The 26,646-nt window shown below is 36.9% G+C and overlaps 1 protein-coding gene across 7 annotated transcripts in view; it reads left to right on the forward strand.

Moving 5' to 3' along the window:
* The window catches only part of LOC143243088 (nuclear hormone receptor FTZ-F1-like), an 84,336-nt gene that overhangs the window by 42,125 nt on the left and 15,565 nt on the right, over nucleotides 1-26,646 (forward strand). For 3 of the 7 annotated variants that reach the window (XM_076486865.1, XM_076486833.1, XM_076486827.1), the window contains exons 2-3: nucleotides 14,553-14,843; nucleotides 21,320-22,050. In XM_076486865.1, the coding sequence (XP_076342980.1) occupies nucleotides 14,553-14,843; nucleotides 21,320-22,050 (1,022 nt within the window). Of the gene's footprint in view, nucleotides 1-14,260; nucleotides 14,280-14,552; nucleotides 14,844-21,319; nucleotides 22,051-26,646 lie in introns of those variants that run through there. The other 4 variants (XM_076486828.1, XM_076486837.1, XM_076486854.1 and 1 more) reach the window with 3 other exon arrangements.

Here is a 26,646-nt window from a genome sequence, read left to right on the forward strand (position 1 = left end):
TACAAGTCGAACGCCTTAACCCAACTGGCCATGTCAAGCCTGGAAGAAAAGTTAGTAATTAGATGATACCTGTGACATTTTACGTTACTGTAGTACACTGATGAGTACAACTAGTCAACAGCACAAGTGATGTGGAGCATTCTAATAAGACCCTCCCAAGTGGCACAGTGGTATGTCTGTAGACTCGTACCGCTAGAAACCGGGTTTCGATACCCGCGGTGCGCAAAGCACAGATAGTTCATTGTGTAGCTTTGTGCTTAATTCTAAATAAAGAAACAAAAACATTTTAATAAAGTTGTACATACTTTGTATTAAAGTATTATCATGTTTCGAAAAAACGCGTCGTAAGGGATTATTAACGAATCTTCTAATGTTGATTCGGCAGTTTCAATGGTTCTTTACCATGGGTTGCATATCAACGTCATGTTCAAAGCAAGTTATTAAAGTACCGTATAATACAAATTCTGAATCGATATTTTTAATTAGTTAAATAGCATGTATTACGTTCTGTAGCCGTGCACATACATACAAAAAGTTCTTACAGTCGCATCAGATTTTTTACTTTCTCCGTTATGAATTTAAAACCATTGGAATTTAGATGTAACTTACAATTACTAGTCGTTTTCCCGTGGCGCCAGTGCATTAGATCTGCGTGTGACTTTTCATGACGTCATATATACAACCTGAGAATGGAGAAAACTGGAAACAGAGGCGAAACGGGAAAATCGTGACGCCTGTTGTCAATCTACATGCACATAATATAAACATTTCGCGAAGTTGGGGGTTACACATTGCGTAGTAAAACGGTTTTTCTAGTATCATATAAGTAAGAGCTACATCATGGTATGATACGCTATATAGCTTACATTGTCTTCAGTTTTCAGTACCTTACATAATTCTATCCTTTTACATGGATACTTTCGAAAAAGCAACAACAGTAAAATTATTTGGATACATCACCAGTCCGCATTGTTCATGATTCCTACCAAATTTTATTCTTACAAAAAAAAACAATCTGAGCCTTGCATCGTGCGAGATATTTAGTTCTCGTATTCTCCTCAAACTGTTTCATTATCTTTTTTTTTTATAAATGGGTAAATATTGAGGTGTGGATATAATTTAAAGTATACACTAGTTGTGCTTTCGTTTTTCTAAGGTACTTTCGACAGTAAAGGTGTTCTTCGTGTTTTACAAATGTTTAAAATGAAATTTAATTTTGTGGAGATTTTTTCTTCATCAACCCACGTGCATGTAAATACGAAAATACAACTGTTTTCCACTTTGCACGCCGTTTTTTATTCTCACCTAATTAGTTAGAAAAACGTTTAAAACAAGAAACCCAGTACGAGATACGGAAATAAGTTTTCGGCCTTCATATTATTAAATGTCAGTATTTTTTTTCGTTTTTATATTATACGTGATCCGGAAAAAAAGAAGGCAACTGGGCCCAGACGGAACTTCAATTGTCAAAAATTTCGGTTTTCACTTTATCGAGCCCCGTTCTCTTAGTGACTCAAGATTTAGCGTTAAATCCGCTAAAATCAGGTTTCGATACCTGTGGTAGGCAAAGCAAAAAATCCAACTGTGTAGCTTTCTGCTTAACCATAACTAAGCCACATTATCGCAGCTTTCGAGATGTATTAGTTCAGTTGGATGAAGGATATGTCGAACCGATAGAGTTACGGGTTTGATTTCTAGCCGATGTAAATCTTTTAGTTATTCTGTTAACATTATTCGTGAATCCCGTTTTTGTTTTTTTCGTACTGACAGTCTAAATGAAATTTTAGTCTTGCAATATTCAGAGCGTAGTAACTTCTGAGTTAATTTATCTAGTATTCAGGAAGTATTGTTTTCTCTTTGCCTGATATGTTTTTAATCGCAAAAATTAGTACCACTTTCAATGTAATATATCTATAGCCAGTTTACTGTTTTTGTAACACCTTCATTGTTTTGAGTTTATACCAAAGTATGTTTCATGCTAAAAAGCTTTATATTATGATTGCTGAACCAACGTTTGTGTGAATATATTGTAACGTGTTCTGTCTTTAGATTTTTTTTTGTATTATTTTATTGTAATGCTAAGTCCAGTCTATCTAAGGATAACGAATTGGTTGTTAATGTCTGCCACAGGTTATGTTCACTAGGAGATCTGACTTTACGAAAAACGTTTCAACAGAAACTCTGAAGCTGATGTACTTATTTGTAAACTTATTGAAGTATTTTCTCGCTAATCGTTAGATAAAAAGCACGCTGAATAACTGATTAAATAAATACCAAATAACTCGCTAACTAATTCACTAACAGACACTAAACTGATAAACTCGTTGGTTGCTACTCATAAACTGAATTTATTAGGACAATTTTATATTATACCCTTATTTCTACTTACTGCATAATTTCAAGATCCTAAAGTCATCACTATTTAGCTCCCTTTACCAAACAAACATTTAAATTAAAATATTAAAAAATATACTTTACAACAATGCTTAAATTACGTTTCGATATAGTTTTCAAATTTGTATTAAAATAAAATCTAATACCTAAATCGATTTTCTTTTTAGAGGCAGTAACAACATTAGTTTTACTCACCACCTGGAAACAAAGCAGGTCACAAGATTTAAAGACGAAAAATTTTGTGAAAATATTAGAAACGGTTGTTCTACAGGCAGTATTGATGTTATGTATAATGTAAGCTATTGATAAGAAGTAAATTAATATAACTTTATCATGTTTTAATATCTATGAAGTGTTTACAGTATCTTCGTATTTTAATGTAACATCAGAAACTTGGCAATAAGTTTGCAGATTTGCTACGCTAAAAATCAGGTTTCGAACCCATGTTAAGCAGAGCTCTGTGCTTACAACCAACCAAGTACTCAGTTGTTTTGTCATCATTAGTAGATAAGTTATTGTGTGACTATTTCCAAATTCCGTGTTTAATTTGTAATCGTCTCTTAACTTAATGTGTGAAATTAATTTTCTTGAAATAGAACTGTTTTCTTCCTGTTGCACAATATACCTCTTGTCTATTCTACGTAAAAACGTGAGTCATTGTATGTGTTTTTAAGTAGGTAGTTTGCAATTTTCAGACGGGAATTGTTTAGGATATTTAATTTTGTATGCTTTACTGCGTATGTATTCACTGAAATCGTACTTGTATGAGCCAGTGCACTCGAGCCAGACAGCGTGGTTTTTAATCTGTTGGCGCGTTTAAGTTTATATAATATGCATGAGCGACATCTAGTAGTAAAAAAGTACTTTACAGATAAAGTTCACAAGACCACTGTTTTCTGTTGTTGTTTTTTTAATTTCGCGCAAAGCTATTCGAGGACTATCTGCTCTAGCCGACCCTAATTTAACACTGTAAGACTTGAGGGAAGGCAGCTAGTCATCAACACCCAACGCCAACTCTTTGGCTACTCTTTTACCAACGAATAGTGGGATTGACCGTCACATTATAACGCATCCACGGCTGAAAGGCCAAGCGTGTTTGGTGTGACGGGGATTCGAACCCGTGACCCTCAGAATACGAGTCGATTGCCTTAACCACCTGGCCATACTGGCCCCACAAGACTATGACTTTTCTTGAAAGATTGTGATGAATAGACATGTTTCGAGAGTTAAGTATAGCAGACTATAAAGTTATTTCATCAGGGTTAACTAATGCATAGGAATTTTATGAATGACACAAACACACACATTATTATTTGATTAACTCTTAAAATAAACTTCTGTTGGAAAGTAGGAGAGAAAATTATATGAAATTAATTTGAATTTAAGTATATAACCAAATCTCGAGCTTACGAGACTCCATTTATAGTGTTGATAATTCCTGAAACTTCTTGTGAAAAAGTTTTTAAAGTAAGACTGACATTTGAAACGTTTTACAAGTGTCAGACTGACTAAGGTGGTATATTGGTGATATGTAAATGCAGTTACAGTACCTAAAGTGATTAAAATGGACTTAAAAGTTAAACCGACAAATGTTGTTCATAATTAGAACTGAGGTTGACAAATGTATTATATTAAGCTAGTTAAACTTGAACTAGTATAAAAACTGACTGAAAAACTTGAGTTAAGAGACAAGTTAAATTTGGTACAGTGCAAGAGTGACGCTGATAAACAGTGGTTAAAATAAACTGTTTAAATGATGCAATGTGAACGATTGATTGACTGGTTAAACTAGTTATAATGTAAAAGGTGAACTGATAAAAAAGAAGTTTCTGAGAAAAATGGAGATTGAAGTTTGGAAGCTAAGGGAGTGTCAGATACTAAACGTCATTTTAACGTTTTTGGCTCTATTTCAAACGTTAATCCTTTTCTAAAAGTTAGTGTAAGAAACATGATTAAACTGAACGGGTTAGAAACGTAAAATTAAAGTATGCTGGGCTTTTGAGTGGTTGATTGGTGATATCTTTAAGTTGAGCTGTAGTATCTTTACTAATCTTCTTACTGCTAAATGTCACTCATAACTTGTTAGAAATGAGTCATACGTTCATTTTATTCTAATATCTTGAAGTATTTTTTGGAGGGGAGCCGTTTCGAAATTTATAATTTTTCCTATACGAAGTTTAGTTAAACCACTTGCCATTAGTAACGTCATTGTATTTCGTAGATACCTTCTTTGAGGTAATCTATTAAGATATTTAAATTATCTGCTTGTGACTCCCATTGACGTGAACCTATTTTTTTCTGCCCCAAACTAACTTATACTCCCCCTCCCAGATTAAAAAAAATGTGAAAAAGTGTTAGAAATGTTCTTGTATACCTCTAAAGAACTCCAGTGTGCTAGCTACGTCGATAACGTGTTGTTAGTATAGCTGTGTAGCTTCATTATGGCAAAGAGATAGTTTAACTTCCGGTACCATACAGTTTGTGTGTATGTGTTTTCTTATAGCAAAGCCACATCGGGCTATCTGCTGAGTCCACCGAGAGGAATCGAACCCCTGATTTTAGCATTGTAAGTCCGTAGACTTACCGTTGTACCAACGGGGAACCCCATAGCTTGTTTTTTTTTCTTTTTTTTTGTCAGTAATAGTTGCGCGCACGTTTCCAGGAAGGAAAGCATCGTATTACTGACAAGTTGTTTGTACAGTATGACATCGCAATGTGACTGATGAAAATCGATAATATATCTTTGGGCACACGACGTTGGTATTGGAAAAGCTATGATAGTATTCTTGCTGTGTAAAGAAAGTTTGTCAAAACTTCTTCTTAGTTTTATTTTGGTATATTATTACAGAAATTACTGACCTTTACGTTATTATAGGTGTTACGGACTACAGTGCATTATTACTGTTAATACATCGTTTTTGTAATTTCCCTTGCTGGCCTTCTCTTCGTGTCAGCGAGAACCCCTCGTAAAGCCTTACTTGATAATTTATTGAACCTCTATTTCATATAATGCCTCTCCACATCCAAAACTGTTGGGGTGACGTTTATCCCGAGGACTGATGGCTCATCTAATGATAAACTTCTTCCGGCTTTCAATTTTATCAATACTATATCCACTCTTCTAATACTTTTCATGTCCTTCACAGGCTCGTCTTTTTCTTCAGGATATCATAACCACTAGATAAGACGTAACCGTCTAACCCACCAGCTCCCACCTTTCTTCCGAGATGGAATGAAATAAATATATTCTTACAGATGTACGTAGTTCAGCTATGAGCGTACACCAACTTAGACCTAACGATGCCAACATTTAGAGGTGGACCGACTGCTGAAGGATTTATTCAAAATCGACCATGTCTAGAAAATTACGTATTGTCTTTATTAGACCGAACATCTTGATACGTTGGGAGATGAGTCGGTATTTCACTGACGACTGATCGAAAGGACTCGAAGTAATAAGTAGTTAGAGCCTTCGAAATTAATATTTTAAACACAAGTAGATTAACTGTTTTTAGATAGAAACAGAACACAATGTTCGTCAATACAATTATACACTAAAGCAGGGTTTCTCAAACTGCAGGGTATCTCAAACTGGAAGCTGCGAAGCCCTAGAGAGCCGAAGCAAGTTGTCAGGGACACCGTAGCAGGTACATAAGATACACAATACGGTTAAATTATCCAGTGTCTATAAATTCAATGGGTATGGGTGATGGGAGTCTCAGTCAAGATCGAAAATATTCTTGTGCAGTTTAACTTACGTAGTTTAATAAAAGTGTAAGTTATCATATTTCAGTATTCTGTCAGCTTACGTTTTAAACTGTTGGTTAAGCCTTATGTGTGTGAAGTGTACGATTATGTTTTTTGTTTTTGTTTGTTTTTTGAATTTCGCGCAAAGCTACTCAAGGGCTATCTGCGCTAGCCGTCCCTAATTTAGCAGTGTGAGACAAGAGGGAAGGCAGCTAATCATCACCACCCACCGCCAACGAATAGTGGGATTGACCGTAACATTATAACGCCCCCACGGCTGAAAGAGCGAGCATGTTTGGTGCGACCGGGATTCGAACCCGCGACCCTCAGATTAGGAGTTGAACGCCTTAACCCACCTGGCCATGCTGGGCCCGTACGATTATGACCAGTTTCGTTTAATTAACAAGTTCCATGGAAATATAAAATACCTTAAACGAGAGGCACAAGTACAATAATAAAAATGTTGGTTTATATTTGAAGAAAAGAAACTTACTCCCCCAACCCTGAAATAAATCCACACTGCCGCAAACCACCCCTAGAACCCCCTTTCAAATAAACCTACAGTGTAGAAATAAATCGTAGTACGTCCGATAAAAATAAGTATATAGTATTTTAACATACTTAAATAAAGCTAAAAAAACCCTCTCTTTCGAAAAAAACATAAACCATCCATTTAAACCACGTAATTTGTCCTCTCCAAATAAAATTTGACTTCCTTTTGTTCAAAATAAATCGCAATTCTCTTCATCTGGTATCTTTAGTAATTTGGTCGTAGAAGTTAAGCCTACGAAACTAATTGTCAGGTACGTCTGTAATTTACTATTTTACGTCGTTAAGAAGATCTGTATTTGAGTGCACGGACTATTGGTGATGTGTAGCGACGTTCCCTTAGATACAAGGGTTTATCAGTGATCTCAACTAAATAATAGTTTGTACATTAGCCTTTAAAAAACAGAGAGACTTTGACCTCGTATCACTGATGAATAGGTTTGGTTTGTTTTGAATTTCGCGCAAAGATACACGAGGGGTATCTGCGCTAGCCATCTCTAATCTAGCAGTGTAAGACTAGAAGGAGGGCAGCTAGTCATCACTACTCACCACCAACTCTTGGGCTACTCTTTTACCAACAAATAGTGGAATTGACTGTAACATTATAACGCCCCCACGGCTGAAAGGGCGAGCACGTTTGGTGTGACGGGGATTACTGATGAAATATACGTCATGGTTAGGGTTTTCATTTACTGTTTACCAAACAGAAATCTTGGGTTTGCTACAGGATTGTGATTACTTAGCTGAACCTAATCAAAACATAAAAGAACCACAGTATGCCAGGACCGAGGCCTGGAATGGCCAAGTGGTTAAGGCACTCGACTCGTAGTCCGAGGGTCGAGGGTTCGAATTCCCATCACACCAAACATGCCCTTTAAGCCGTGGAGGCGTTATTATGTAACGGTCAATCCCACTATCCATTGATTAAAGAGTAGCCCAAGAGTTGGCGGTGGGTGGTGGTGATGACTAACTACCTTCTCCTTAGTTTTACACTGCTAAGTCAGGGACAGTTAGCACAGATACCCCTCGTGTAGCTTTGCGCGAAATTCAAAAACAAACAAAACAAATACCAGGACTGTTGATTACTTTACAGGTTTTATTGCAATGAATCACTTGGTAGATAAGTTAACACGTATGAGTACTTCAGATGATAATAACAATGGTCCCAAACATGCACGGTTACTTTAAACTACAAGAACGACTGGTTCATATGTGCTTTATCTCGAACGGGTTATTACGACATAAAGATAAAATGAAGTTTAAGTGCGTAGTGTATGCAATGAATTATTAATCGGATAAAAAGAAAATGTGTTGTAACGGATTTAATATTAGTTTAATATCTGTGTTTGTTTCAATTTAATATATATTTGGAAACGTACGTAACGTATATTGTTAAATGTGTATTGCGCAAGTCCAGCCTGTTCTCTAAATCTGTAGAAGATTTTTGAGAGTAAGAATCAACAATACGTTGTTGTTGTTTTTCAAAGCACTACCGAATAATGTTGTCAGGTGATCTTTCGAGAATGTAACATGAAAGTTTATGGATTGACAAGCCGAGAAACAGTTATATAGAATACTGTTGGCCTCCTATAGTCACTTTACTGTAAGTCTTGGAAGTTATAACTGTGACAAAAACTTGTTAATCGGAAAACTACAGAAACGTTTGTAGATTTCGAACATCGCAAACTTCAGTGAATTACCTTCCGACGTTACTATATTTACGAAGACATTAGATATTTTCGTTAGGAAAAAAACTCGTGTGAATAATATAGATACCTAGCATTCCCGTCAAACTAAATCTATCTGTCTGTGTATCGACATAAAAGTAATTTGCGCCTCGTGAACCGTTGCCAAAGTACTTACTTCTAGACCAGATAAAGGACTTAAATATTGTTTGTAAGTTGTTGCTGTTTTTTTAACTTTTGTATATAAATCATTATTTGTAATAACCGTTATTATAATATGTATGGTTGTTTGTATATTAAAATATATTTGTGTTCAGAAAGAAAATTGTATCACTATTGTTGGCGGCCCGGCATGGCCAGGTGATTAATGCACTCGACTCGTAATCTGAGAGTCGCGGGTTGGAATCTCTGTCGCACCAAACATGCTCGCCTTTTCAGCCGTGGGGGCGTTATAATGTGTAGGTCAATCCCACTATTTGTTGGTAAAAGAGTAGCCCAAGAGTTGGCAGTGAGTGGTGATGACTAGTTGCTTTCTCTCTAATCTTACACCGCTAAATTAGGGATGGCTAACGCAGATAATCCTCGTGTAGCTTTGCGCGAAATTAAGAACACTCTTATTGGCAAATATAAATTTGATGCACACTGACATTCAGTTAACTTCAAAATTCAAATTCCAGTTTTCGTTTATTTGAAATCGTTATACATAACGTACGTAACATGATAAATTGGAGACTCGTGCCATATTAATTTTAATATGAAATAGTATATATAGGCAATACCAGTGCTTTACATAAAAATAATATATATATAAAAAAGAAATGTATATATTTTTTTTCTGTTTAAATGCTCTCGAAGTACAAGGAAATCTTTTATATTTTTCCAGACTTTATTTCTTATGATAGAAGAAATACTTGATAGTTACGATGTTAAAGAAATCACCTTATATTTTATTATATAGGTAAATCATAAGTTTTTTAAGAGTGAAAGTATGTCACTGTCAACGAGAATAAATGGGCCAGAAATATGTGTTACTGTGTATTCAGTTCAAGATCAGATCACTCGCAATGAACTATGGGTCGACGTTAAGTCACTGTTTTATAATTGCTCTTTTGGCTGGACGCAGCTCTGGAATGTGGGTGACCTAAATCTTTCTAATTCACGTGTAAAATTGCATGTTTTTAGTTTGCACTGTTCATCGCCGTTAGAGAGGTTAATTTTATTGTAGAAAGTTATTAATTAGTTGTAAGCATATTCTCCCTCACCAACAAATTTTAACTAGGGCTACTAAAATATGTTGTAAATATTTCGCTCTCAGTAACAACGTTACAACTGTACCTATAGCAACACACTTTATAACTATCCTAACAATGCATTCCTCTCACCCAAGTAATAGAACTACGGCTAATTTATTATCCAAGATATGATTTTACCGAGAATCTATAACAAAACATACAAACACCGTTTATGATCTACACGTAGATAAATTACATTTTTATATATATTTATACACAAACATATAATACATTCCATGTATAAATTTATTTGTAACTAAATTGTTATTGTAATTCTACTTTCCCTTGTTGTAATAATGATGTAATTTATTCTATATTCTCGTACTTATATTTACATTTGTGTAAGTATTGTCGGTAAGGTCCGGCAATGGCCAGGTGAGTTAAGGCGTTCCACTCCTAATCTGAGGGTCGCGGGTTCGAACCCCGTCGCACCAAACATGCTCGGCGTTGTAATGTGAGGGTCAATCCCACAATTCGTTGGTAAGAGTAGCCCAAGAGTTGGCGGTGGGTAGTGATGACTAGCTGCCTTCCCTCTTGTCTTACACTGCTAAATTAGGGACGGCTAGCGCAGATAGCCCTTGAGTAGCTTTGCGCGAAATTTAAAAAACAAACAAAAACAAAAAACATAATCGTACACTTCACATACATAAGGCTTAACCAACAGTTTAAAACGTAAGCTGACAGAATACTGAAATATGATAACTTACACTTTTATTAAACTACGTAGGTTAAACTGCACAAGAACATTTTCGATCTTGACTGAGACTCCCATCACCCATACCCATTGAATTTATAGACACTGGATAATTTAACCGTATTGTGTATCTTATGTACCAGCTACGGTGTCCCTGACAACTTGCTTCAGCTCTCTAGGGCTTCGCAGCTTCCAGTTTGAGAAACCCTGCTTTAGTGTATAATTGTATTGACGAACAATGTGTTCTGCTTCTATCTAAAAACAGTTAATATTAGTCTTACACTGCAAAATTAGGGACGACTAATACACCAGGTTCGTGTAGCTTTGCGCGAAATTCAAAATAAACTTTTAACTTCAGTTTGTTAGTATATTTAAAGTAAATACATGAGGGCCAGAGTTATGTTAATGTATTTACTTTAAATATACTAACAAGTCCACTCTAATAATAAAAATGAAGGAGGAAGAGGTCTAGTGTACCTGACCCTCCCGGGTATACAAATTTATATATCCAAACACCAAGAGAGAGAGAGAGAGAGAGTTTGGCATTCCTATAGTTAGCGTGGCTACTGGAAGGTAATGGGCCCCTAGTATCGGAATTAATGACTGGTTAAGTCTTTTAGACCAAGAATTTCGTCAAGTAATATTTGGAAGAATACCTCCATTTCTGTGACAAACTTTGTCTGTAATTACCACTGAATGGACATTCATATGTGGGCAGCTTTAAATTACAGGCGTTTATAAGTTTGTCATTTCGGATCGGGATATTTTAAAGACGATTCTGTGATTTGCACAGAAGCTTGCTTGGACATTATTTCTTATACTAATCAACATCTATGAGGTCGCAGGTGGTAACGGAAAGACATTGGTGCAACTTTGAAATATCGTATTTTCTCAGGGCCGTGTTTTCCTCTGTCAATGACAGCTTGTGTGGTAGGAATAAGCAATAATCTCTGCTGTCCACCTTATGTATCTAAAACTCCACCCTTCAGTACTAACTGTGTTGGTAAATGCTTCGTTTACTACAATTACAGAAACCGACAGCCAAAATTGAACATCCTTCAATAAATGGGAGTTCGAGAGAAAGACAGATAAGTGGCACAACAACGTGCAATGTTCATATAATGGCATATGTACAGTTAACGATAGAGATATAAATATTACAGTCTAAATTCGTATAATGTTGTCAGTATGAAAATCTATGCAGTCTGAAAGCCCTCGTTTAAAAAAGTGTTTATACCATTTCAGTCTGAAGTGCTCGTATCCAGTGGACTGTACAACAGACACCCATAACTGAACACAAGGGACTGATGCATTGGAATATCTTTGTAACCAGTGCAATTTATGTTACCGTTTCTGTTTTGAAATAGGAAAAACAATTATACACACTTTTGTGTCAAAATTAACTGTTTTTCCTTCCTCTGGAGTCTATGCCATATTGTGTTTTTAACTTTTGTGTTGGCAGGTAATACCATTAGATAAAATAATTCTTCTGTCTTTAAGAAATAAGACGCGTGCAATGTAGCGCGTGTAAATTATTGTAACAGCCATTTCGTATACAAAGGTATGCCCGGCATGGCCAGGTGGGTTAAGGAGTTCGACTCGTAATCTGAGGGTCGCGAGTTGGAAGCCCCCGTCGCACCAAACATGCTCGCCCTTTCAGCCGTTGGGGCGTTATATAGTTACGGTCAGTCCCACTATTCGTTGGTAAAGAGTAGCCCAAGAGTTGGTGGTGGGTAGTGATAACTAGCTGCCTTTCCTCTAGTCTTACACTGCTAAATTAGGGACGGCTAGCGCAGATAGACCTGATGTAGCTTTGCGCGAAATTCAAAAACAAACAAACACAAAGACAGCATTTGCAACTACAGTCGCTATTCTGACACAAAAACCCTTAACGTGCTAATCAAGTAACATTTCGAGCTCTGTTGAAATGTATTTACTTTCACTTATTTAAACATTTGGTAATAAAAATGATTTCTTGTCCCTTTATACATTGACAAGTTAATAAATGAAACAGCGTTTCATAAAACAAACGATATTCCACAATGTTTGACCATAAAAACCCCTCAAAGAGGTGATGTAATGTTTGATCATCGTCGAATATCGCACGTGACTGTTTGTTGAAAATCTAGAGTACAATAGTAATAATAATAATAAAATAACAACTGCCCTTGAATATCCAACAATATGCATATTAAACCTAATTTAGTTATTAACGTCTTTTTTTCAGAAATGTATCATTCTGAAAAAAGTGTGTGTGTGTGTTACTGCTACCCACGTACTTACAAAAGCAGTATTTCAAAAATGATAAATATTCATTTTATAGGACAATGAACTATTTTCAATATTAATACACCGGCCATAGGTTATCCGAATATCTTTCAGTTTGTGTTGTGTAGATAGCTCTAAGTGTATTAGAATTCTGCTTAACATGTATCTATTCTATATATCAACGAATTTCTTGGAACTGTTACTATTATTTTTAACTGGGATATCCTCAGATGGAAAGCGTGGCAGACCGTTTAAATACAACTTGAAAGACAGTTTTTTTTTTCCTTTACTTCTACACTGTTTATATCGCCGGTTTCCCCTTTCTGGCGAAGTTAAAGTTTTACTCCTGGTTCGTGCTGTTAGTACCACTTGCGTTTTCTGCTTGGTGAAGTGAAAGTTTTTCTCTCGTCTCGTGGTGTTAGTGCCACTAGTGTTTTCTGTATGGCGAAGTGAAAGTAAAAGTTTTTCTCTCGTCTCGTGGTGCTAGTACCACTAGTGTTTTCTGTATGGCGAAGTGAAAGTAAAAGTTTTTGTCTCGTCTCGTGGTGTTAGTGCCACTAGTGTTTTCTGTATGGCAAAGTGAAAGTTTTTCTCTCGTCTCGTGGTGTTAGTGCCACTAGTGTTTTCTGTATGGCAAAATGAAAGTTTTTCTCTCGTCTCGTGGTGTTAGTGCCACTAGTGTTTTCTGTATGGCGAAGTGAAAGTAAAAGTTTTTCTCTCGTCTCGTGGTGTTAGTACCACTTGTGTTTTCTGCTTGGTGAAGTGAAAGTTTTTCTCTCGTCTCGTGGTGTTAGCACCACTAGTGTTTTCTGTATGGCGAAGTGAAAGTAAAGGTTTTTCTCTCTGCTCGTGGTGTTAGTGCCACTTGCGTTTTCTGCTTGGTGAAGTGAAAGTTTTTGTCTCTGCTCGTGGTGTTAGTACCACTTGTGTTTTCTGCTTGGCGAAGTGAAAGTTTTTCTCTCGTCTCGTGGTGTTAGTGCCACTAGTGTTTTCTGTATGGCGAAGTGAAAGTAAAAGTTTTTCTCTCTGTCTCGTGGTGTTAGTGCCACTTGTGTTTTCTGCTTGGTGAAGTGAAAGTTTTTCTCTCGTCTCGTGGTGTTAGTGCCACTAGTGTTTTCTGTATGGCGAAGTGAAAGTAAAAGTTTTTCTCGTCTCGTGGTGTTAGTACCACTAGTGTTTTCTGGTGTGAAAGTTTTCCTCGTCTCGTGGTGTTAGTGCCACTAGTGTTTTCTGTATGGCGAAGTGAAAGTAAAAGTTTTTCTCTCGTCTCGTGGTGTTAGTGCCACTAGTGTTTTCTGTATGGCGAAGTGAAAGTAAAAGTTTTTCTCTCGTCTCGTGGTGTTAGTGCCACTAGTGTTTTCTGTATGGCGAAGTGAAAGTAAAGGTTTTTCTCTCGTCTCGTGGTGTTAGTACCACTAGTTTTATTTTCTCACCCCACCCCTCCCCCCAGAAAAATGCTTTTCGCTTCTCTGTCTAATTCCCAAAATCTAGGATATCTGTTTTTTTGCTAAGTTTACTTTAGGCTCACCTTCAGTAACGTACGTCGGAACATGATTGGGCAATGCTATTACTCTTTAGTAGGTCACTAGGCTGCGGGCATGCACGCGCAACACTTGACATAGACCCACTACTTCTAGAGTGTGTCTAGAGGTTAGTGTGCATTCTGTTTGTGTCGTATCTACCGTCACTTTCTCTGGGTTGTGGTTAGGGTGTAAAAGTATAGAGAACTAATGCAGCATATTAGATATAGTGTCTTGTGATTTGTGTGTGAGATGTGTGATTGTACAATGTTCTGCTAACAAGTGAAACATTTAAGATCGAACTTGAAGAATTATAATAGTGTTTAGTATAAAATGTTTTCCTCTGGCTGTACTCTAATGACGACCCCCTCTCTAATGGACCCAATGGTTTGTTTTTTCTCAGCAGCTAGCAACATGCTGAGCAGTCCGGCCTCCACCCAGGAATTCCACGAGCCACCGGACACTAAGGAGGGGTTGGAGGAATTGTGTCCAGTGTGTGGGGACAAGGTTTCCGGCTACCACTATGGCTTATTGACCTGCGAATCGTGTAAAGGTTTCTTCAAGCGTACAGTACAGAACAAAAAGGTATACACGTGTGTAGCAGACAGGAACTGTCACATTGACAAAAGCCAAAGGAAACGTTGTCCTTACTGCCGCTTCCAGAAGTGTTTGGACGTTGGAATGAAGTTAGAAGGTGAGGTTTTGTCACAAGACAAGAAGTAATCTTTGTTCATATTCAGTTCCTTCAGTGTAAAACAATCAATAATTTATTACATAAAAATGAAATGCTGTTCAACTTTTGTATATTTGTGGTTTATAACAGTTCTGTTAAAATATTTCCATACAACTTAATGGTCCATTGTAACGGGTATAAGAGAAGAAAAATATGTAAAGATATATTAAAGAACTTGTTTATTGTTGCTGCATAAGATATATCCCTCATCCAGTGGCTCAGTTAGAGGACTGAAAACGTGTAATGCTAAAAACAACCCGGTTTCGATATCCATGGTGAACACAACACAGATAACCCATTACGTAGTTTTTGCGCTTAATAACAAAGAGACGATCAAAATAAAACTTGGGCAATACCCGTCTTGAAATACCCGAACAAAAGATGGTATGTAGGGAAAGTTACCACGTTCACCAACATATTACAACTAGCAGCAGTACGTTCAGAATCAAAAGTCGACCCACTTGTGATGTAAATGATGACCTACATAAAAGTTCTGCCGTTTTCCACCATCTGTTTGAAGAGTAAGTCCTTTAGTAGGTCACTGTTAGATCGTGCCCCAGTTTTCAAACGTGAGCCTGAGGGAATTCAATAATTTCTGTTTTATCAAATTGTCGAGAGTATTAAATAAATAGATCGATATGTATATATGAAACTAGTTGGCTTACCATTGCCTAGAGCTCAGAGTGGAAAACGCGCAACCTTCGGGCCGTAAGTTCGAACCTCGTCACTGAACTCCTTTGCCATTTCAACCGTGAGGATAGTCTAATGCGACTGTCAATCCTCCTTTTCCTTTAAGAAAAGGGTAGCCCGAGAGTTGGCAGTGGGTAGTATTAATTACATTCACTCTTGACTGTCACTTTTTTAAAATTAGGGACGATAATTACTCGAGCACATTTGTCAGTAATGCACGCCCAACACACGATGTTATACCTAAGAAAAGAAAAGGCTAAATCTTCCATTTTGTTAAATATATTCAATATATCTTTTTCGACCTTTCCTTGGAGAAAAACGATGCATTACACAGTATTGCAATGGTGTCATCGGCTTGGACGTTAAAACTTCTTTAATATCTGAACACCAGGACCACTTCCGGAAACCGCAATAAGTGTGTGGTGGCAGGTGTAAGTGTCAGTTACACTTCTTGTTCATCAACCAGCAATCCCACTGTGATGAATGCGTGCATGTTACATTACACTCGTCTACATCGCGTGATTGTGAAAATCGTTTATATTAGAAGCAAACGTTGAAAGAGGTTTTGTTATTAAATCTTTATTCAACTTACAGAATTTCGAATACGTAAATGATGCCGTGGTGGAAAGACTTGTACGTTATTTTGGTTTGTATTTCTAAGAAAGTATACGTAAAAAAATACGTAATCATGTGACAACCACACTAGATTTTCCATATCTAGTGCCAGCAAGGCCTTTGCCTTTCGCCCAGCAACAAGCCTCACCAGGCCAGCTGGGATACAAAATGTATAGTAATGGTCTAGGCGCTATTCATTATGAAAAACAACTTTTTATGCTATGAACTAAAGTAATTGAAATTTAATTATTATCAATTTTATGTAAGTTACTTACGAATCAGAATTATTAAAGAAAAAACAAGTTCTAAAATGTTAGGAACCGAAAATAAATATTGGTAAAAGAAGGCAAATTTAACTGTTTTCTGTACCCTGTTTCCGATCTGGGTGTTAGTTAACTGGTTTTACTTCCACTATTCGTGTTGGCTTAGGTTTAGTATTAATTAGATGAACGGGGATTGATTAAAAGTGATCCACTCGCGTGGGTAATTCAAATATATTTCTTTTATAATAGGACATCCAAATAGTTATTTCGTATTCTGAATTATTTAGTGTTCATTATCCATAATGGGCCCAGCATGGCCAGGTGATTAAGGCGTTCGACTCGTAATCTGAGTGTCGTGGGTTGGAATCCCCGTCGCACCAAACATGCTCGCCCTTTCAGCCGTGGGGGCGTTATAATGTGACGATCAATCTCACTATTCGTTGGTAAAAGAGTAGCCCAAGAGTTAGCGGTGGGTGGTGATGACTACCTGCCTTCCTTCTAGTCTTACAGTGCTAAATTAGGGACGACTAGCGCAAATGGCCCTCGTGTAGCTTTGCGCAAAATTCCAAACAAACAGTCTTTCAATAAAAGTTGTTGGTTGAAGAAGAAAAAACATATTCGAGTTTTCCTGCTCTGACATCCGCGAGGTTACATAAAGTCATTTATTTGTGTGTAGTTAAGCATAAATTTAAAAACAATGGGCTACCAGTTTTAATGTCGGAAACCCGGTTGTTAGCATTATAAGCCTTCAGGCGTAGCGTTATTAAGCCATTGGGGTAGGCAGCCACGTTTAATTAATGTTAATTGTATAACAATAACTAACTATACTTTCACTTATATAAATGGTAATTATAATTGTTTGTAACTTGATGTATTATTTTAAGCCGATAAAGAGGGGGCAAGCGTGGCTAAATGGCTAGATTCCCCGGACTGAGAATCCTTATGTTTATGGTTCGCATCCCGTTATTGCAAACACGCTCCAAACTTTTTAGGCTGTAGGTGTGTTATAAGAGTGACAGTCAAATCCCACTACTTAATTAAACGAGAGAAGCCAATGTAATTAATTAGTGACAGACCCTGTTGACAAGCTGTCATCCATCTGGTTTGTACAAATGACGTCTTCTTTGTTCTTCAAATTACTTTTCGCCCTCCTATTTCCCACCCTCCCCACACTTTTTTTTTGTTCTTTTGCAAATTGTTACCAGTTATGTGTTGCTTTCCTCGTATTTAGTCTGTTCAGGATACCGTATGTAAAATCTCAAACTTTAATATTACTTTGCCTTTTTATTGTTAGGCTTAACCGTCGATATTACTACAGGAATGACAACTGCTTCATTTCCCGAGGAAACAAAAATGAAACCTGTATACATTATTTTAATTTTATTTCGTTCAACAGGTGTTCATATATAACACGCTTTGTGTACAGTAATTATTGTGTTGTAGTCAGTATTTAGTTATTGTAATGTCTGCCACATCACAGCTGCCATTCCAAGTGCCGATGGGGCCTTTTGTAAAGTACCAAAACTCGCACATATATCGATTTTGAGGGCAATAATGCGATCATTTTTATCACCGATTATATATTTATATTACTTTTCGTGTAGAATGCTTTTAAAGTCAGTAGTTCTGTCGAAGATCACCAGGTGTAAGACATCTGCTTCTGTGAATCATACAGCTATAAACTTTAATTGAGTAACAGTAATTAATTACCAAGTATGCACCTAATCGTTCTTGTTTGCTTAGAATGTATTTATTACGTTAAGCGAAATCAGCAGTTGGTGAAACTGACTAGAACCCGTAACTTTAATCGTAGATTACTCTTGAGATACCTGATACGCCAGAGAACTTGTTCAAGGTCACTCTAGTAGAAAGTGAATACCGAGAACCACTTCTCAGATATATTATCACGTGGGGCAGCGAGTCTGACAACATTCTGATATACTTATATGTTAGTATGTCTGACAACATTACAATTTTCTTTCACTTAATTTTTTTTTTTTGCAAGTAATATGGTGGAAATATAAAATATCTTTTTACAGGAATAAATACGTACATTTAACGGGCTAAAAGTGGCGTATCATACAATAGGGAAACGAAAAAATACGTGGCATCGACTGGCAGTACGTTGGTTAAATTAATTATTAAAATTATTAAACATCTGGAGTGGTCGAAGATTAAGAGCCCCCATTGTACCTCTCTAGGACTAGGAAGTGCTAGATAAAAGTAGAAAGGGCTGAATAATTTAGTTAAAAACAAAAATTAAATTTTCGGACCTTTTGCAGTTTACAAATCCAGTCACAGAAAAGCTAAAACTTGACAGAGTTTCAATAGCAATCGCATATTACATGATATTCACATGGGAAAACTGTCCTTCACCCCTCTCCGATGCGAATGTATTGTAGTCATGTCCAAATCTGTGCGTGTGTCTTTCCGCATACGTGTCGGAAACGAATAAACACGAATATTTTAAGAAAGATGGGACATTTCTCCCCAAATCTGATTCAGATTCTGGATCACCTTGGAGACTTTTTTTTTTTATATATAAATAATGGGAAGACGGAGGATTTTACTATTTGCGGTTTAATACTTCTGTAAAGTGTGATCGGATTTATTCCAAATTTCGCGAGCACATTAAGGCTGAGACGTCTCATCACACTAGAAAGTATGACCAGGATCATTGATTATTCATTTTCTGAAAAGGATTTTTTTCAAATGAAATAATCAATGTTATCTTGTATAGATGCGTGAAATCTCGTAGAGGTGTGGTGGAACGAGAGTATACAATATCTCTCTGGGTGTTTTTACTTGATTGGTATAGTAATAGTTATTTATACAAAAAGTGCTGTATTAAAAGACAGACACGCATGCACATCACCAGAGCGTTACACATAGCTGCTTCGTCTGTGTATTGGAGACGATTACGGTGGTGAAGTAAAATGAGTTGAGTATAATTAATACCTACATTATTTCAGTAAAATGTACGAAATTCTCAGTGTACAACCGTCTTTCTCTTCTGATTTGCTGTTTATCCCTCTTAAATGAAGCCCCACCCTACCAAACATGCTCGCCCTTTCAGCTCTGGGGACTTTATAATGTGATGGTCAATTCCACTATTCGTTGGTAAGAGTAGCTCACGAATTGGCGGTGGTTGGTGATAATCACCTGCCTTCCCTATAACTTTGCACTACTAAATTAGGGACGCCTAAGGAAGATAGCGCTCGTTTGGCCTTGCGCAAAATTCAAACCAATCGTTTTTGATTAATCATGAAATTTATTGAAAATATGACGGATAATAAGTCTTTTGTTATTGTTATATTTAAATGTCCGTATTTATTTTCTAATCGAACTGTTAGTGAACATTTTCTACTTTGCTGTTATTTTATTATTTTTGTTAGATGTGTATTAATCCACAGTTTTATGTTAAGTTTGTTCAAAGCAGGATAACGTTCATCATGACTATTAAATAAAAAATATATTTTTCTAACATCAGTTTGTTTAAGAATTTCGCGGAAATTTACACAAGGATTATCTGCGCTAGCCGTCCCTCATTTTGCAGTGTAAGACTAGATGGAAAGAAGTTAGTCATTACCACCCACCGTCAACTCTTGGGCTACTCTTTTACCAACGACTATTGGATTGACCGTTGCATCACAACGCCCCTACGGCTAAAAGGACGAGCATGTTTGGTGTGACGGGGATTCGAACTTGCAAAATTCGGATTACGAGTCGAGTGCCCTAACCACCTGGCCATGCCGGGCCTCTTAGGTCAATTACAGTTCTTTCAAATGAAAACAACAGAGGGTTTTGCAGTGGAAGCTTTCTCTATGTCAGTGGTTTTCAAACTCTTGCAGTCTGGGGCTCTCTTAATGTAATTAATAAATATCTTTGAGACTCCCCCAACCTATAACTTTAACTTGGTGATTGAAAACCAGTGCCGTAGTAAAAATATCATATTTCAACATACTGCATGATTCAGTATAAGTTTTATCGACTGTATATTTAGAATTACAGTTAATGGAGTATTTTTTCGCCCCCTTCCCCCTCAATTAAACTAAGAACTTATAGGGACGTCATCTGTAAATTATAGAAGTTAGTACTAACGAACGTTCGTACGGTTATTGTGTTCCGAACCTTCGAAGGATAAAATCTATCCCTCGTCACAGCTATAAAGAAAGAAATGTGCTAAAATAACCCTATAAATAAATAGAAATAGAAGTCATATATCCTCTTAAACTATTAGAAAGGAGTGTTGGTAGTTTTAATGTTGTCGTCGTACTAGAATTGTGAAGGTACCATAAACGTATTTCAGTCGCTACACTTTGTATTATTTGCAAGTTTTATGTAATTTTTAACGGACTAATAACAGAAAATATCCGATTTTGTGGTAGATTATATTACATTATATTAGCAGTTGATGTGACAAGGTACAGGATTATGTTTGAAGCTAATTTACCTAAAGATAACAGTATTGTTACCACTACTGACAAAACCTGCTGGGTTGGGTTGGAAGTTACTGTATATTGGCAAAAACGGAAATTACAAATAGCACTGTAATAGTAACAAATAGCACCAATAGTAACAACACTTCCTGGACTGAAGGTTAGTTAGTCACAGATGCAGTAACAGCACTAATTTTCTCTAAAAAGGAAAGTTCACGATATTGGCTTTTCTTATGACAAACTGCACAGAAAATTAAGATATCTTTGCAGTATTCATTTTATAGTGACTGTATTTAGTTGTTGAATATTTATAACAGAGGGTTTAGCTAGACTCTTTTTCCTTTAATTAACCAGTGACAGTGCTCTGAATGTAACCTACCCTTTGTCTTGGTTTTGATAAACTATTCTAATAAAAAACTCTTCTTTCTAGCGGTGCGGGCTGACCGGATGAGGGGTGGAAGGAACAAGTTTGGGCCTATGTACAAGAGGGACAGGGCGCGAAAGCTGCAGCTTATGCGCCAGACACAACTGGTCAGGTCTCAGTGCCAAGGGATTTCCGGGGGTGAGGTGGTGCCCGGTGCCCCGCCTCCAGTGGTCTTTCCACCTCCTGCTGCCTCTGTGTCTGTCTCCTCTCCGCCTATGTACTCTCCGGAGTCTGCGCCTGTCAAGCAAGAACTCATCCAGATTCCACAACTTAGTTCGTCTACCAGCTCCCCCGATTCCTCACCTTCACCGTTGTCCACAGCTACTCAACCAACTACAGCTTCCCTGCCCGTCCCCTATACTGCTCCTCAGCTCAACTCACCTAACCCACATCCGGGGGAGCTTGTCAAAATCTCCTGGGTTACCACATCACCAACACACCAAGTTACCGCCAATCCTTGTTCGCCCAAAGTATTCCACTACGATGCCGGGAGTTCTCTCACTGCTCCAGTTGCTTTGGTAACAGGGAGTGGCAAGACATCTTCACTCATCAGGGAGTTCCAAATGTCTATGGCTGACGATAAAGAATGGCAGGCACAGCTGTTCAGTCTTCTTCAGAACCAAACGTATAACCAGTGTGAAGTGGATCTCTTCGAACTCATGTGCAAAGTCATTGATCAATCCCTCTTCGCTCAAGTGGACTGGGCAAGAAACAGCATCTTCTTCAAAGACCTCAAGGTAAGCTCAAAATCTTGTATGTACATTGCTATGTTCCTACTGCTTGCTCGCTTTGTTATTGGCCTTTAGTTATATCTCAGTTGATCAATGTAACTCCAACTCTTAAAAAACGAAACAATCATTTCAGAACGCAGTGTAGTCTGTAAATAAAACTATTCTCTGAAACAGGACATTTTAAGCTGAGCATTAACTTGAACAGACAGACGTTCTAAGACTAGTTTTAAACATGGTAGCGGTAAGACACCGTCGTATCTGATACTTTACAGCTGGAGCCAATCTTACAGGACCAGATAAGTGTAAAGATGGATGGCAGACGTGTATTTATATCTTAACAACCACATCGATCAGTGACATTACTTTGTTAAGAAGTTAGGCCTTGACACAGTTCCTTGTCGTTAGATCTATGACACATAAAATGTAGACTTCACCACTTTCCCCTTCTCGAAACTCTTGTTACTGATGAGGTGATAACTGGCTATTGCTCAAATCAAGAGTAACCAAAGAAATAATCATAAAGTGAGGTCATCAAATCGCGTTTTCCTCAAGGTGGAATGCGAAGTAACCTGACACAGTCTTTGATTGTTCCACGTATCTTCAGTGTGTGTTTAAATGTTTACGGTGCTATGAAGTATTGCAATAATATCAATGAAAAGGTTATTGGAAATATTGCCGGTAGATTAGATTGAAATAATTCGCCCAAATAAGGGTTTAATAAACATTTTTGTGGGCCTAACGTCGAAACTATCTGTGCTCCCACCCCAAGTTTACGTTTTCCATTTAGTTTCGCTGGTACAGCGGTAAGTCTACGGATTTACAATGTTAAAATCAGGGGTTCGATTCCCTTCGGTGGACTCAGCAGATAACTGGATGTGGCTTTGCTATAAGAAAACACACACACTTATTTTCTATTTTATTCAAGTACAACAGAAATATATTGAATAAACAAAATTTCACAACTGCATTAAACTGTGCATCCTTGTGGGGGCAGCCTAACCCTTCGAAATAACGGAAGCAAACTCGGAAATCCTTCATTTGTCTTGGAGTGATGTTATTTTCCTTCTTTTAAAGCCCGAGAAGTGCAAAATAAATAAATAAATAAAAACACTTTAAACATTCCAGAAACACTTGAACCAACAGAACAAAGAAATAATAAAATACATACTCGGATAATCCTCTGTAGTTTGTTTGCAAAGACCAAGTGCTCTCTGCTAACTGGTTCTCAAAAGAAGATATACCGACTTTCCTTCTCTTATAGAAGGCAGGGTGGCATGTTACACCCCCCACCCCCAGCCAAAGAAGCAACATCTACCTCTGTTAACAAAACACTTGCACATAACTTATGATTCCAGTAACGACTAACACTAACTTTAAACAAACGCAGATGGTGGATACATAGGCAGGCCATAAACTAGAACGATTTGACATATATTTACCATGTCAGTTCTCTAGGACAAATTACATTCTTAAAGTATACGTGTTGTCGATGAAGATACAAGGCACTGTGTGCTATTAATATTTTGGTTCTTTGTTTTTACATCGTAATGGGCCTTTTTCATGTGTGGGGCTAGTACCATTGTTAATCTTAAACTGATCGTTAGTAAAGACATGAATAAAACACGCCAGAAAAATAATTAAAATAAATTGTCTTGCCATGTATATAAAATGCACTTGTTCCAGTGTTATTTAACACTTTGGTACTTTACTCAAGTTTTGAATTAATCAATAAGTATTTTCCCAACATATAACGAATGGTGTAATTTTTTAGCCGCGTCATAACGGCTCATAGTGTGGTTCGAGTCAATTAAGTACTAACGTTTTTAGATCATAGCTACGTCATCTCTTGATAGATTTAAGATATAATTACAGTCGAGTACTCAGGAGTACAAACACTTTCGATTGATGTGTTTGTTCGCGCCAAAATCACATAAATTAATTTAAACTAATTCTGCATAAAATAATTTCAAAGTTGAGGATAGGCTGGTAGAAGTCCTGATGAGTAATAAAATTGAATAGTTTTACGCGCACCCCCACGCTAAGTATTGCTGGCGCAAATATATAGCTAACGAAAAGGTAAAAATGCGTCGTCAATTAATTTTATTCATAATAGTTCCTAAAACAATTTCAAGTGCCGCAGATATTGAATAATTCCTCGTGTTATACCTTCTACGTTTGTGTGTGTGTGTGTGTGTGAAAAGTATTTCAGATTTTTTTTCATTATTTGATAATTTTATGTTACATCGGAACATCTATCAATATTATAGATGGAGCTTTAGGTTTATTTGTTCAACTGTTTATTATAAATATACTAGTAGGCTAAAGTCATTCGTTTAGGTATCATGTGTCTGTTTTCATTTCTCCAAGTCATTCAATTCAGTTATTTAGCTTTGTAATGAATACGACAAATTTATTAATGTCTCCTATGACATTTGATTTTGTATTTTTTGAGGTTTAGTGTATCTACCACGGTGGTTATAAATATAACGTGTTTTTGTTGTGAAATATTTTTGAGGCGTTTATATTGAGTGAAACTGATTCAAACATTGAATTAACGTAAAGCACCTAATCTCAAGGGAAACATCAGCAGTTTAAAAATGTCACTTGCATTGGTTTTAGGTTTGTATCTCAAGACGGCTGGTATGGCTATTAAAACTTCAATTAAAATAAAGTACAGAACAATGTTTCAGCCTTCTTAGATCATATTCAGGTCGAAACGTCGCTTTATACTTTCTTTTCTTAAAATTTTTAGTACCTATACCAGCCATCTTGAGATATATTTTTACTTCAAGTAGGTTTCTCGTCATCACGAATAGTTTGAGGTGCTTGCTAATGAGTTACTTCGTCAGGTATATATAAACTCAGTGTGCTCAAACCAAGGTCAGTGTTTGCTTTTGAATTTCGCGCAAAGCTACACGAGGGCTATTTGCGCTAGCCGTCCCTAATTTAGCAGTGTAAGACAAGAGTTAGTCATCACCGCCAACTCTTTTATCAACGAGTAGTGGGATTGACGGTCACATTATGACGCCCCCACGGCTGAAAGGATGAACATGTTTGGTGTGACGGGGATTCGAGCCCGCGACCCTCGGATTACGATATTTGGTGTGAATCCCCGTCCCACAAAACACGCTAGCCCTTTCAGCGATGGGGTTGTTATAAAGTGACGACCAATCCCACTATTAGTTGGTAAAAGAGTAGTCCAAGAGTCTAGCGTTAGGTCGCGATGACTAGCTGCCTTCCTTCTAGTTTTTCTCTGCTAAATTGCGGACGGCTAGTGCAGATAGCCCTCGTATAGCTTTGCGCGAAATTCAGAAACAAAGTTTTGACCTCTGACTGGGAGCAGTAATCTGTTTTCTTATTCGCCGAATATGTGATAACTGTTATATTACGTATTATAATTTATATCGGACGAGTTTCCGATTTACTATGATACATATGTTAACGTATTACTGTTTCAAATAACCGGAAATCCTAATTTGAATTTAGTAGTTAATTAAATGTTAATAAGTATTAAATTTATGATATTTGCCAACAAGATTGATACACAGAATTTTCTTTATTAACACAAATATATTTTAAGATACAAATAATAATACAATTCATAATAACAGTTATTACAACTATTGGTTTATATACACGAGTTTTACAAACAATACTGAGTCGTATATCCGGTCTAGAACTAGATAGTTTATTGACGATTCAGATTCACGATGAAAAACATTATTAGTTGATATTGTTGTACCTTGCTTGAGCTAGCTAGCTCGGTTGACCTTACACCGCTGACGTTTTACCGACGAACATAGTTAATGTCCTTGTAGAAATTCTAATGTCCAAAGTATTTCATTGAAGTTTAACGGTATGTAATGGTTTAAATCTATAAACGTTCCTGGACATATTCTGTAGTTTTCCGATTAAGAAGCGTTAATCTCGATTGTAGCTTCCTAGGCCTGTAGCTGACCGCTGATAATAACGACAATAATCTCTCGTCTTAACGCGTTGCTTATATACAAATCACGCGAATTTCCTAAGTTCATTTGGCAACAGTACTGTCAATCAATATACATCTAGTACATTGTTGGTTGTTACTTTCATCTTCCTTCTAAAATTCCGAGAACAGGCTGGACTTGTGTAATACACAGCCAACAATATATGGTACAAGCAAAAAACAAAACAACAACAAAAAAAAACTGTACAGAAACAAGCGTAAGTATTATAATAAACATATAGCGGCAAATCTGTTACGTAACTTCATAAGCTGCCAACCATGGTGTGCCCGAAACATTTCATTTATGATTGCCAAACATTGAATAAAACACAAACAATAAAATAACAGATCTTATCTGCATACTATAAGTACAGGATTGTTTCTAACCAGTGACCATGGCAAGAAATAGTACATTGCAACTGTTCGAAGTTATTCATGTACGAGAGTATCGTAACAGTGTTACCGTTGCGTTATTGATAAAATAGTTTGATATTTTCGGCAAGAATCACGAAGTGTAACAAGGGCCTCTGGTCATGCGTCATTTGGTAGCTTAATGTTGCGCGGAAAATTTTTTATTTTCAAAGCTCTGAACATTGAACTAGATGCATTAGGACTTC

The sequence above is a fragment of the Tachypleus tridentatus genome, chromosome 2 (assembly GCF_004210375.1).
Source record: "Tachypleus tridentatus isolate NWPU-2018 chromosome 2, ASM421037v1, whole genome shotgun sequence".
Lineage (NCBI taxonomy): Eukaryota > Metazoa > Arthropoda > Merostomata > Xiphosura > Limulidae > Tachypleus > Tachypleus tridentatus.